Source organism: Salmo salar, unplaced genomic scaffold (assembly GCF_905237065.1).
Source record: "Salmo salar unplaced genomic scaffold, Ssal_v3.1, whole genome shotgun sequence".
NCBI classification, from domain to species: Eukaryota; Metazoa; Chordata; class Actinopteri; order Salmoniformes; family Salmonidae; genus Salmo; species Salmo salar.
The window spans coordinates 14485-29198 of NW_025548017.1; the positions used below are offsets into that span (position 1 = coordinate 14485).

At 45.6% G+C, this 14714-nt stretch overlaps 1 protein-coding gene across 1 annotated transcript in view; it reads right to left on the reverse strand.

Annotated features, from left to right (window-relative positions):
* Positions 1-250: 250 nt before the first annotated feature.
* LOC123732584 (flocculation protein FLO11-like) overlaps positions 251-14714 on the reverse strand; it is a 72085-nt gene continuing 57621 nt past the window's right edge. Inside the window, exon 4 of the mRNA XM_045711850.1 lies at positions 251-2910. Within this exon, the coding sequence (XP_045567806.1) occupies positions 251-2910 (2660 nt within the window). The remainder of the gene's footprint in view (positions 2911-14714) is intronic.

A 14714-nucleotide genomic window follows, 5' to 3' on the forward strand; every position in this document is an offset into this window, starting at 1 on the left:
TTTTTGGTTCCAGGTGGGTCCCTTCTCTGCTCTTTATCAGAGCCCAGTTAAAGATGCACTCTCAAACTTGTGTGCAATTTCAGCCAGTAGTTTTGAAAGTGGTGCTCATGAGCCAAAAGTGGTCCCTTTATTTTGTGTACTATCATCCAATTGTGTACTACTTCATCCATTTGTGTGATATGTTGCGAATTGTGCAATTTATATGCAATATGTTACACATGTTTTGTCCTTAAGATCGCAGAGTGTATCTTTAAGGCTGACAAATGAATATCACATGTGTTGGACCACTGTGTTGGACCACTGTGCTGGCCTGTGCTGGTCCACTGTGCTGGACCACTGTGTTGGTCCACTGTGTTGGTCCACTGTATTGGCCTGTGCTGGTCCACTGTGTTGGACCACTGTGTTGTTCCACTGTGTTGGACCACTGTGTTGGTCCACTGTGTTGGACCACTGTGCTGGTCCACTGTGCTGGTCCACTGTGTTGGTCCACTGTGTTGGACCACTGTGCTGGTCCACTGTGTTGGACCACTGTGCTGGTCCACTGTGCTGGTCCACTGTGTTGGACCACTGTGCTGGTCCACTGTGCTGGTCCACTGTGTTGGACCACTGTGCTGGTCCACTGTGTTGGTCCACTGTGTTGGTCCACTGTGCTGGACCACTGTGTTGGTCCACTGTGCTGGTCCACTGTGTTGGTCCACTGTGCTGGTCCACTGTGTTGGCCTGTGCTGGTCCACTGTGCTGGTCCACTGTGCTGGTCCACTGTGTTGGCCTGTGCTGGTCCACTGTGTTGGTCCACTGTGCTGGTCCACTGTGCTGGTCCACTGTGCTGGTCCACTGTGCTGGTCCACTGTGCTGGTCCGCTGTGCTGGTCCACTGTATTGGCCTGTGCTAGTCCACTGTGCTGGTCCACTGTGTTGGCCTGTGCTGGTCCACTGTGCTGGTCCACTGTGCTGGTCGACTGTATTGGCCTGTGTTGGTCCACTGTGCTGGTCCACTGTGTTGGTCCACTGTGCTGGTCCACTGTGTTGGCCTGTGCTGGTCCACTGTGCTGGTCCACTGTGCTGGTCCACTGTGTTGGCCTGTGCTGGTCCACTGTGCTGGTCCACTGTGCTGGTCCACTGTGCTGGTCCACTGTGCTGGTCCACTGTGCTGGTCCACTGTATTGGCCTGTGCTGGTCCACTGTGCTGGTCCACTGTGTTGGCCTGTGCTGGTCCACTGTGCTGGTCCACTGTGCTGGTCGACTGTATTGGCCTGTGCTGGTCCACTGTGCTGGTCTGCTGTGTTGTTCCACTGTGTTGTTCCACTGTGTTGGACCACTGTGTTGGACCACTGTGTTGGACCACTGTGTTGGTCCACTGTGTTGGTCCACTGTGCTGGCCTGTATTGGTCCACTGTGTTGGTCCACTGTGTTGGTCCACTGTGTTGGTCCACTGTATTGGTCCACTGTGTTGGACCACTGTGTTGTTCCACTGTGTTGGACCACTGTGTTGGACCACTGTGTTGGACCACTGTGTTGGACCACTGTGTTGGACCACTGTGCTGGTCCACTGTGTTGGACCACTGTGTTGGACCACTGTGTTGGACCACTGTATTGGCCTGTATTGGTCCACTGTGTTGGTCCACTGTGTTGGTCCACTGTGTTGGTCCACTGTGTTGGACCACTGTGTTGGTCCACTGTGCTGGTCCACTGTATTGGTCCACTGTGTTGGACCACTGTGTTGGACCACTGTGTTGGACCACTGTGTTGGACCACTGTGCTGGTCCACTGTGCTGGTCCACTGTGCTGGCCTGTATTGGTCCACTGTGCTGGTCCACTGTGCTGGTCCACTGTGCTGGTCCACTGTGCTGGTCCACTGTATTGGCCTGTGCTGGTCCACTGTGCTGGTCCACTGTGTTGGCCTGTGCTGGTCCACTGTGCTGGTCCACTGTGCTGGTCGACTGTATTGGCCTGTGCTGGTCCACTGTGCTGGTCTGCTGTGTTGTTCCACTGTGTTGGACCACTGTGTTGTTCCACTGTGTTGGACCACTGTGTTGGACCACTGTGTTGGACCACTGTGTTGGACCACTGTGTTGGACCACTGTGTTGGTCCACTGTGTTGGTCCACTGTGCTGGCCTGTATTGGTCCACTGTGTTGGTCCACTGTGTTGGTCCACTGTGTTGGTCCACTGTATTGGTCCACTGTGTTGGACCACTGTGTTGTTCCACTGTGTTGGACCACTGTGTTGGACCACTGTGTTGGACCACTGTGTTGGACCACTGTGCTGGTCCACTGTGTTGGACCACTGTGTTGGACCACTGTGTTGGACCACTGTATTGGCCTGTATTGGTCCACTGTGTTGGTCCACTGTGTTGGTCCACTGTGTTGGTCCACTGTGTTGGACCACTGTGTTGGTCCACTGTGCTGGTCCACTGTATTGGTCCACTGTGTTGGACCACTGTGTTGGACCACTGTGTTGGACCACTGTGTTGGACCACTGTGCTGGTCCACTGTGCTGGTCCACTGTGTTGGTCCACTGTGCTGGCCTGTATTGGTCCACTGTGTTGGTCCACTGTGTTGGTCCACTGTATTGGTCCACTGTGTTGGTCCACTGTATTGGCCTGTGCTGGTCCACTGTATTGGCCTGTGCTGGTCCACTGTATTGGCCTGTGCTGGTCCACTGTATTGGCCTGTGCTGGTCCACTGTATTGGCCTGTGTTGGTCCACTGTGTTGGCCTGTGCAGGTCCACTGTGTTGGACCACTGTGTTGGTCCACTGTGTTGGTCCACTGTATTGGCCTGTGCTGGTCCACTGTATTGGCCTGTGCTGGTCCACTGTATTGGCCTGTGTTGGTCCACTGTGTTGGTCCACTGTGTTGGTCCACTGTGCTGGTCCACTGTGTTGGTCCACTGTATTGGCCTGTGTTGTTAGCTAGTCCAACATGTTGTAAAGCAGCAGGAGTCTGCAAGGCAGTCTATCTGATACACGATAGTGCAGCATTAACACATTAATACTATCTGATATGTGTTAGAATGGTTCACTACAGTACTACTGGTCTGAATGGTTCACTACAGTACTACTGGTCTGAATGGTTCACTACAGTACTACTGGTCTGGTGGTGAATGGTTCACTACAGTACTACTGGTCTGGATGGTTCACTACAGTACTACTGGTCTGGTGATGAATGGTTCACTACAGTACTACTGGTCTGAATGGTTCACTACAGTACTACTGGTCTGAATGGTTCACTACAGTACTACTGGTCTGACTGGTTCACTACAGTACTACTGGTCTGGTGGTGAATGGTTCACTACAGTACTACTGGTCTAAATGGTTCACTACAGTACTACTGGTCTGAATGGTTCACTACAGTACTACTGGTCTGAATGGTTCACTACAGTACTACTGGTCTGAATGGTTCACTACAGTACTACTGGTCTGAATGGTTCACTACAGTACTACTGGTCTGGTGGTGAATGGTTCACTACAGTACTACTGGTGATGAATGGTTCACTACAGTACTACTGGTCTGAATGGTTCACTACAGTACTACTGGTCTGAATGGTTCACTACAGTACTACTGGTCTGGTGGTGAATGGTTCACTACAGTGCAGCTGGTCTGGTGGTGAATGGTTCACTACAGTACTACTGGTCTGGATGGTTCACTACAGTACTACTGGTCTGGTGGTGAATGGTTCACTACAGTACTACTGGTCTGAATGGTTCACTACAGTACTACTGGTCTGAATGGTTCACTACAGTACTACTGGTCTGGATGGTTCACTACAGTACTACTGGTCTGGATGGTTCACTACAGTACTACTGGTCTGAATGGTTCACTACAGTACTACTGGTCTGGATGGTTCACTACAGTACTACTGGTCTGGTGGTGAATGGTTCACTACAGTACTACTGGTCTGAATGGTTCACTACAGTACTACTGGTCTGGATGGTTCACTACAGTACTACTGGTCTGGTGGTGAATGGTTCACTACAGTACTACTGGTCTGAATGGTTCACTACAGTACTACTGGTCTGAATGGTTCACTACAGTACTACTGGTCTGGATGGTTCACTACAGTACTACTGGTCTGGATGGTTCACTACAGTACTACTGGTCTGGTGGTGAATGGTTCACTACAGTACTACTGGTCTGGATGGTTCACTACAGTACTACTGGTCTGGTGGTGAATGGTTCACTACAGTACTACTGGTCTGAATGGTTCACTACAGTACTACTGGTCTGGTGGTGAATGGTTCACTACAGTACTACTGGTCTGGATGGTTCACTACAGTACTACTGGTCTGGTGGTGAATGGTTCACTACAGTACTACTGGTCTGAATGGTTCACTACAGTACTACTGGTCTGAATGGTTCACTACAGTACTACTGGTCTGAATGGTTCACTACAGTACTACTGGTCTGGATGGTTCACTACAGTACTACTGGTCTGAATGGTTCACTACAGTACTACTGGTCTGGTGATGAATGGTTCACTACAGTACTACTGGTCTGAATGGTTCACTACAGTACTACTGGTCTGGATGGTTCACTACAGTACTACTGGTCTGGTGGTGAATGGTTCACTACAGTACTACTGGTCTGAATGGTTCACTACAGTACTACTGGTCTGAATGGTTCACTACAGTACTACTGGTCTGAATGGTTCACTACAGTACTACTGGTCTGGTGGTGAATGGTTCACTACAGTACTACTGGTCTGAATGGTTCACTACAGTACTACTGGTCTGAATGGTTCACTACAGTACTACTGGTCTGGTGGTGAATGGTTCACTACAGTACTACTGGTCTGAATGGTTCACTACAGTACTACTGGTCTGGTGGTGAATGGTTCACTGCAGTACTACTGGTGTGGATGGTTCACCACATTACTACTGGTCTGAATGGTTCACTACAGTACTACTGGTCTGGTGATGAATGGTTCACTACAGTACTACTCGTCTGAATGGTTCACTACAGTACTACTGGTCTGAATGGTTCACTACAGTACTACTGGTCTGGTGGTGAATGGTTCACTACAGTACTACTGGTCTGAATGGTTCACCACATTACTACTGGTCTGAATGGTTCACTACAGTACTACTGGTCTGGTGATGAATGGTTCACTACAGTACTACTGGTCTGGTGGTGAATGGTTCACTACAGTACTACTGGTCTGGTGGTGAATGGTTCACTACAGTACTACTGGTCTGGATGGTTCACTACAGTACTACTGGTCTGGTGGTGAATGGTTCACTACAGTACTACTGGTCTGAATGGTTCACTACAGTACTACTGGTCTGAATGGTTCACTACAGTACTACTGGTCTGGTGGTGAATGGTTCACTACAGTACTACTGGTCTGAATGGTTCAGTACAGTACTACTGGTCTGAATGGTTCACTACAGTACTACTGGTCTGAATGGTTCACTACAGTACTACTGGTCTGAATGGTTCACTACAGTACTACTGGTCTGGTGGTGAATGGTTCACTACAGTACTACTGGTCTGGTGGTGAATGGTTCACTACAGTGCTACTGGTCTGGTGGTGAATGGTTCACTACAGTACTACCGGCCTGGATGGTTCACTACAGTACTACTGGTCTGGTGGTGAATGGTTCACTACAGTACTACTGGTCTGAATGGTTCACTACAGTACTACTGGTCTGGATGGTTCACTACAGTACTACTGGTCTGGTGGTGAATGGTTCACTACAGTACTACTGATCTGAATGGTTCACTACAGTACTACTGGTCTGGTGGTGAATGGTTCACTACAGTACTACTGGTCTGAATGGTTCACTACAGTACTACTGGTCTGAATGGTTCACTACAGTACTACTGGTCTGAATGGTTCACTACAGTACTACTGGTCTGGTGGTGAATGGTTCACTACAGTACTACTGGTCTGAATGGTTCACTACAGTACTACTGGTCTGAATGGTTCACTACAGTACTACTGGTCTGGTGGTGAATGGTTCACTACATTACTACTGGTCTGAATGGTTCACTACAGTACTACTGGTCTGGTGGTGAATGGTTCACTACAGTACTACTGGTCTGGATGGTTCACTACAGTACTACTGGTCTGGATGGTTCACTACAGTACTACTGGTCTGGTGGTGAATGGTTCACTACAGTGCAGCTGGTGTATATATTTTAATCCACATCATGGAGAGAGGATGAGGACTAACTGACACAACCAGAAAATAGGGAAATACAAGCAGGAACTCTCCTCTCCAGTTACACATCACAAAGCGTCTTTTCATTGAGCACATAGCTAGCAGCCATATAGCTCAGATACCATAATGCCATTCTGTCACTGTAAAGCTCTACCTATCATTACTGCCTTCAGGATAGACTGAATGAATGGTAGAATGATTGGAATATCAGAGTTCAATTATGAGACTAAGTCCTCCTGTTCCTCTAGTATAACTGTCCTCCTGTTCCTCTAGTATAATAGTCCTCCTGTTCCTCTAGTATGATAGTCCTCCTGTTCCTCTAGTATAACTGTCCTCCTGTTACTCTAGTATAACTGTCCTCCTGTTCCTCTAGTATAATAGTCCTCCTGTTCCTCTAGTATAACTGTCCTCCTGTTCCTCTAGTATAACTGTCCTCCTGTTCCTCTAGTATAACTGTCCTCCTGTTCCTCTAGTATAATAGTCCTCCTGTTCCTCTAGTATAATAGTCCTCCTGTTCCTCTAGTATAATAGTCCCCCTGTTCCTCTAGTATAATAGTCCTCCTGTTCCTCTAGTATAATAGTCCTCCTGTTCCTCTAGTATAACTGTCCTCCTGTTCCTCTAGTATAACTGTCCTCCTGTTCCTCTAGTATAATAGTCCCCCTGTTCCTCTAGTATAATAGTCCTCCTGTTCCTCTAGTATAATAGTCCTCCTGTTCCTCTAGTATAACTGTCCTCCTGTTCCTCTAGTATAACTGTCCTCCTGTTCCTCTAGTATAACTGTCCCCCTGTTCCTCTAGTATAATAGTCCTCCTGTTCCTCTAGTATAATAGTCCTCCTGTACCTCTAGTATAATAGTCCTCCTGTTCCTCTAGTATAATAGTCCTCCTGTTCCTCTAGTATAATAGTCCTCCTGTTCCTCTAGTATAACTGTCCTCCTGTACCTCTAGTATAATAGTCCTCCTGTTCCTCTAGTATAACTGCCCTCCTGTTCCTCTAGTATGATAGTCCTCCTGTTCCTCTAGTATAACTGTCCTCCTGTTCCTCTAGTATAATAGTCCTCCTGTTCCTCTAGTATAATAGTCCTCCTGTTCCTCTAGTATAACTGCCCTCCTGTTCCTCTAGTATAACTGTCCTCCTGTTCCTCTAGTATAACTGTCCTCCTGTTCCTCTAGTATAATAGTCCTCCTGTTCCTCTAGTATAATAGTCCTCCTGTTCCTCTAGTATAATAGTCCTCCTGTTCCTCTAGTATAACTGTCCTCCTGTTCCTCTAGTATAATAGTCCTCCTGTTCCTCTAGTATAACTGTCCCCATGTTCCTCTAGTATAATAGTCCTCCTGTTCCTCTAGTATAACTGTCCTCCTGTTCCTCTAGTATAACTGTCCTCCTGTTCCTCTAGTATAACTGTCCTCCTGTTCCTCTAGTATAACTGTCCCCCTGTTCCTCTAGTATAATAGTCCTCCTGTTCCTCTAGTATAATAGTCCTCCTGTTCCTCTAGTATAACTGTCCTCCTGTTCCTCTGGTATAATAGTCCTCCTGTTCCTCTAGTATAATAGTCCTCCTGTTCCTCTAGTATAACTGTCCCCCTGTTCCTCTAGTATAACTGTCCTCCTGTTCCTCTAGTATAACTGTCCTCCTGTTCCTCTAGTATAACTGTCCTCCTGTTCCTCTAGTATAATAGTCCTCCTGTTCCTCTAGTATAATAGTCCTCCTGTTCCTCTAGTATAATAGTCCTCCTGTTCCTCTAGTATAAAAGTCCTCCTGTTCCTCTAGTATAATAGTCCTCCTTTCCCTCTAGTATAACTGTCCTCCTGTTCCTCTAGTATAATAGTCCCCCTGTTCCTCTAGTATAATAGTCCTCCTGTTCCTCTAGTATAATAGTCCTCCTGTTCCTCTAGTATGATAGTCCTCCTGTTCCTCTAGTATAACTGTCCTCCTGTTCCTCTAGTATAACTGTCCTCCTGTTCCTCTAGTATAACTGTCCTCCTGTTCCTCTAGTATAACTGTCCTCCTGTTCCTCTAGTATAACTGTCCTCCTGTTCCTCTAGTATAACTGTCCCCCTGTTCCTCTAGTATAACTGTCCTCCTGTTCCTCTAGTATAACTGTCCTCCTGTTCCTCTAGTATAATAGTCCTCCTGTGCCTCTAGTATAATAGTCCTCCTGTTCCTCTAGTATAATAGTCCCCCCTGTTCCTCTAGTATAACTGTCCTCCTGTTCCTCTAGTATAACTGTCCTCCTGTTCCTCTAGTATAATAGTCCTCCTGTTCCTCTAGTATAACTGTCCTCCTGTTCCTCTAGTATAACTGTCCTCCTGTTCCTCTAGTATAACTGTCCTCCTGTTCCTCTAGTATAACTGTCCTCCTGTTCCTCTAGTATAACTGTCCTCCTGTTCCTCTAGTATAATAGTCCTCCTGTTCCTCTAGTATAACTGTCCTCCTGTTCCTCTAGTATAACTGTCCTCCTGTTCCTCTAGTATAATAGTCCTCCTGTTCCTCTAGTATAATAGTCCTCCTGTTCCTCTAGTATAATAGTCCTCCTGTCCCTCTAGTATAACTGTCCTCCTGTTCCTCTAGTATAACTGTCCTCCTGTTCCTCTAGTATAATAGTCCTCCTGTTCCTCTAGTATAACTGTCCTCCTGTTCCTCTAGTATAACTGTCCTCCTGTTCCTCTAGTATAACTGTCCTCCTGTTCCTCTAGTATAACTGTCCTCCTGTTCCTCTAGTATAATAGTCCTCCTGTTCCTCTAGTATAAATGTAAACCTGTTCCTCTAGTATAATAGTCCTCCTGTCCCTCTAGTATAACAGTCCTCCTGTATCTCTAGTATAACAGTCTGTACTATACTATACTATATGCTGTCATGACTTTGCCCTGTTGGTTGAGGTTTACGACCCCCCCCATATATATCTTTCCCCCTTTTCTCTCCATTCTACTGAATGGACTCTTGGAAAGCCCTGCGTTAGCACAGAGAAAGTATGGTAACATCAAAAGGTTGGGGAATGGAACAATATTTCCCTTTCTCAACCAGTTGAAAGGGTCCGTTGGTACTTAATGAATATGATGTCAGATCAGTTGTTGCCTGGGAGATGATATCTGATGACCGGATGACATAAAGTGCATCTTGGAAAGTCTACACATTCTAGTTATCAGATTCACATGGAATTGTTGTGCAATTTAAATGTTTAAATATGAAACTATTTGTGAGAAGATGAAATGTGATTTTAGCTTCTAAATGAGAGAATTTTTTCATAAGTAAACTTATGCTCACTCAGTGGCCACGCCCAAGTGAACAGACATTGGTTGGAGAGGGATGAAACACGCCCTTCTTTTCCCCAGTAAAAAAGCCACCGTGACCCAATTCACGTTAGACTAAGCAAACCCTGGCGTTAGCTGGGGTTGCGAATGGTTGCACGACCACTCTAACAAAATTTACATGAGACCAGGTCACGTGGAGGTGAAGATCGCCATGCTGGAATGGTGAATTTCGACCAGACCAGCCAGAATACACCACGAGCTGATTATGGCAACTTGGTATGAAATTTGAACTATTATTCACTAAAGAAGTAGTGATATATCCTAGACGTCGAGTTATCAGCTGCAGCTGTAAACGTACGTGGCCTAGTTAACCTCTAAGGGCTAGGGGGCAGTATTGAGAAGGGGTCCTCAACAGGCTAGGAAAGGATAGACAATCTCCTGAGAACGACAGGGTACTTCAACGTATCCGCTCTACAACACTACGACCACAAAGATTCTTCAAAAGGACAACGGTGATCTCTGCTGGGAAAACCGGTCTTCCATCTTCGACTCATCTATCGAAGCGCAGCTCAGAGTAAATATATACATCTTGCATTTCTCTTTACCAAATGGGAGGTTATTAGAATGCATAAGATTCTATATTTACGGTAGCACAGCTTCTCAAGGTCCGATAGAGACCCATTCCCTTTGTCCCTCAGTCTTCCCGCTCTTTCATTCAAACCCAACCCCCTTCCCTTGTGTAACCAGCCGTCATATCGGGTTAGTCCACTAGGGGCTTTTCATGACATGATTAGTAATCAATGTATGATCTACCCTATGTACATATATGTGATTATGTAGGTATTTAGTAAATCAATAATTAATCCAATCTGTGTATTGTTGATTCAACTTGTTAGCCAGGATTCGTGCAGATAACCAAGTACTTTACGACCATCAGAATGAGTGAATATGGTGACGATTAATAATTGACTGCTATTGATAGTAAAGATCATCCGATCTTTAAGAGACTGGATTTGGGAGATAACAGCTCTATATAAATGCCCCCAGGTTATTAATGCTTTATTTGTTACAAGGTTTAATTCAATCACGTAATCAATTAAATGTTAGGTAATCAATTTGATAAAATAACATGTCATATGTCTGCTGTCCCCACATGCTTCAAGATGTCCAAACTTGATGATTGAGTTGGATGCGTGAGTGGCCACGCAGTCATGGGCAAACAGGGAGTACAGTAGAGGGCTGAGAACGCAGCCTTGTGGGGCCCCAGTGTTGAGGATCAGCGGGGTGGAGACGTTGTTACCTACCCTCACTAACTGGGGGCGGCCCGTCAGGAAGTCCAGGACTCAGTTGCACAGGTCGGGGTCAAGACCCAGGGTCTCGAGCTTAATAACGAGTTTGGAGGGTACTATGGTGTTAAATGCTGAGCTGTAATCGATGAACAGCATTCTTACATAGGTATTCCTCTTGTCCAGATGGGTTAGGGCAGTGTGCAGTGTGATGGCGATTGCGTCGTCTGTGGACCTATTGTGGCGGTAAGCAAATTGGAGTGGGTCGGTGGAGGTGATATGGTCCTTGACTAGTCTCTCAAAGCACTTCATGATGACGGAAGTGAGTGCTACAGGGCGATAGTCATTTAGCTCAGTTACCTTAGCTTTCTTGGGAACAGGAACAATGGTGGCCCTCTTGAAGCATGTGGGGACAGCAGACTGGAATAAGGATGATTAAATATGTTTGTAAACACACCAGCCAGTTGGTCTGCGCATGCTCTGAGGACGCGGCCGGGGATGCCGTCTGGGCCTGCAGCCTTGCGAGGGTTAACACGTTTAAATGTTTTACTCACATTGGCTACAGTGAAGGAGAGCCTGCAGGTTTTGGTAGCGGGCCGTGTTAGTGGCACTGTATTGTCCTCAAAGCGAGCAAAAAAGTTGTTTAGTCTGTCTGGGAGCAAGGCATCGTGATCGGCGATGGGGCTGGTTTTTCTTTTGTAGTCTGTGATTGACTGTAGACGCTGCCACATACCTCTTGTGTCTGAGCCGTTGAATTGCGACTCCACTTTGTCTCTGTACTGACGCTTAGCTTGTTTGATTGCCTTGCGGAGGGAATAGCTACACTGTTTGTATTCGGTCATGTTTCCGGTCGCCTCGCCCTGATTAAAAGCAGTGGTTCACGCGTTCAGCTGCCATCAATCCACGGTTTCTGGTTGGGGAATGTTTTAATAGACGCTGTGGGTACAACATCACCGATGCACTTGCTAATAAACTCGCTCACCGAATCAGCGTATTCGTCAATGTTGTTGTTCGCCGCTATGCGGAAGACATCCCAGTCCACGTGATCGAAGCAATCTTGAAGCGTGGAATCCGATTGGTCGGACCAGCGTTGAACAGACCTGAGGGCGGGAGCTTCCTGTTTTAGTTTCTGTCTATAGGCTGGAAGTAACAAAATGGAGTCGTGGTCAGCTTTTCCGAAGGGAGGGCGGGGGAGGGCCTTATATGCGTCGCGGAAGTTAGAATAACAGTGGTCTAGGGTTGCTGATAGAATGCTGATAGAATTTGGGGAGCCTTGTTTTCAGATTAGCCAGATTAAAAATACTGGTGTGCAAAAGAGCACAAAAACAAATATGGGGATGAGGTGGGTAGTTGGTTGGATGGGCTATTTACAGATGGGCTGTGTACAGCTGCAGCAATCGGTAAGCTGCTCTGACAGCTGACGCTTAAAGTTAGTGAGAGATATGTCTCCAACTTCTGTGATTTTTGCAATTCATTCCAGTCATTGGCAGTAGACAACTGGAAGGAAAGGCGGCCAAAGGTGATGGCTTTGGGGATGACCAGTGAAATATACCTGCTGGAGCGCGTGCTATGGGTGGGTGTTGCTATGGTGATCAGTGAGCTGAGATAAGGTGGAGCTTTACCTAGCAAAAACGTATAAATGACCTGGAGCCAGTGGGTTTGGCGACGAATATGTAGCGAGGGCCAGCCGACGAGAGCATACAAGCCGCAGTGGTGAGTAGTATATGGGGCTTTGGTGACAAAACGGATGGCACTGATAGACTACATCCAATTTGCTGAGTAGAGTGTTGAAGGCTATTTTGTAAATGACATTTCCGAAGTCAAGGATCGGTAGGATAGTCAGTTTTTCGAGGGTATGTTTGGCAGCAAGAGTGAAGGAGGCTTTGTTGCGAAATAGGAAGCCAAATCTAGATTAATGTAGTCTACTGAACTATATACCTGTAATATAATCTACTGAACTATATACCTGTAATATTATCTACTGTACTATAAACCTGTAATATAATCTACTGTACCATGTACTTGTAATATAATATACTGTACTATATACCTGTAATATAATCTACTGTACTATATACCTGTACTATAATCTACTGTACCATGTACTTGTAATATAATCTACTGTACCATATACCTGTAATATTATCTACTGTACTATATACCTGGAATATAATCTACTGTACCATATACCTGTAATATAGTCTACTGTACTATAAACCTGTAATATAATCTACTGTACTATATACCTGTAATATTATCTACTGTACCATATACCTGTAATATAGTCTACAGTACTGTATACCTGTAACATAATCTACTGTACAATATACCTGTAACATAATCTACTGTATAATATACCTGTAATATAGTCTACAGTACTGTATACCTGTAACATAATCTACTGTATAATATACCTGTAATATAGTCTACAGTACTGTATACCTGTAACATAATCTACTGTATAATATACCTGTAATATAGTCTACAGTACTTAGCGATATAGTGGGGGAAAATATGTGGGTGGACCCTGATCACTGTTGGCATGGTAATGCTCCCTAAACTTTCAGGTCATCCAGTACGTTGTTCACCTCATGATGCCCCGCCCACTTGACCCTGTTCCTGATCAAACCTGATTGGTTTCCTCCTTCGGCCCCATTTCCAAACAAGCAAAACTTACAGTGCCTTCAGAAAGAATTCAAACCCCTTGACTTATTTCAGATTTTGTTGTGTTAATGCCTGAATTCAAAATTGATTAAATACATTTTTTCTCACCCATCTACACACACAAGCCCATAACGCCAAAGTGAATGACAAATGAGTGAATGACAAATGTTTTTAGACATTTTTGCAAAAAAAAAAAAAAAGTATCCTAAAAAAAACTCCTTAGTCCTTGTCGATCACAAGCATATCCATAACATGATGCAGCCACGAGGAGTGGTACTCAGCGACATGTTGGATTTCCCCAAACATAACGCTTTGTAATCAGGACTTAAAGTACATTTCTTTGCCACATTTTTAGCACTTTTACTTTAGTGCCTTATTGCAAACAGGATGCTGCTTCCTTTGTTTCCCTCTGTCATTTAGGTTAGTATTGTGGAGTAACTACAATGTCCGTTTTCTCCTATCCCAGTTCTGTCTATAGTAGTGAGATCTCCATGTTGTCCAGTGTGTTCTGGCTATAGTAGTGAGATCTCCACGTTGTCCAGTGTGTTCTGTCTATAGTAATGAGATCTCCACGTTGTCCAGTGTGTTCTGGCTATAGTAGTGAGATCTCCATGTTGTCCAGTGTGTTCTGTCTATAGTAGTGAGATCTCCATGTTGTCCAGTGTGTTCTGTCTATAGTAGTGAGATCTCCATGTTGTCCAGTGTGTTCCGGCTATAGTAGTGAGATCTCCATGTTGTCCAGTGTGTTCTGGCTATAGTAGTGAGATCTCCATGTTGTCCAGTGTGTTCTGGCTATAGTAGTGAGATCTCCACGTTGTCCAGTGTGTTCTGGCTATAGTAGTGAGATCTCCACGTTGTCCAGTGTGTTCTGGCTATAGTAGTGAGATCTCCATGTTGTCCAGTGTGTTCTGTCTATAGTAATGAGATCTCCATGTTGTCCAGTGTGTTCCAGTGTGTTCTGGCTATAGTAGTGAGATCTCCACGGTGTCCAGTGTGTTCTGGCTATAGTAGTGAGATCTCCACGTTGTCCAGTGTGTTCTGGCTATAGTAGTGAGATCTCCATGTTGTCCAGTGTGTTCTGGCTATAGTAGTGAGATCTCCATGTTGTCCAGTGTGTTCTGGCTATAGTAGTGAGATCTCCACGTTGTCCAGTGTGTTCTGGCTATAGTAGTGAAATCTCCACGTTGTCCAGTGTGTTCTGGCTATAGTAGTGAGATCTCCATGTTGTCCAGTGTGTTCTGGCTATAGTAGTGAGATCTCCATGTTGTCCAGTGTGTTCTGGCTATAGTAGTGAGATCTCCATGTTGTCCAGTGTGTTCTGTCTATAGTAATGAGATCTCCATGTTG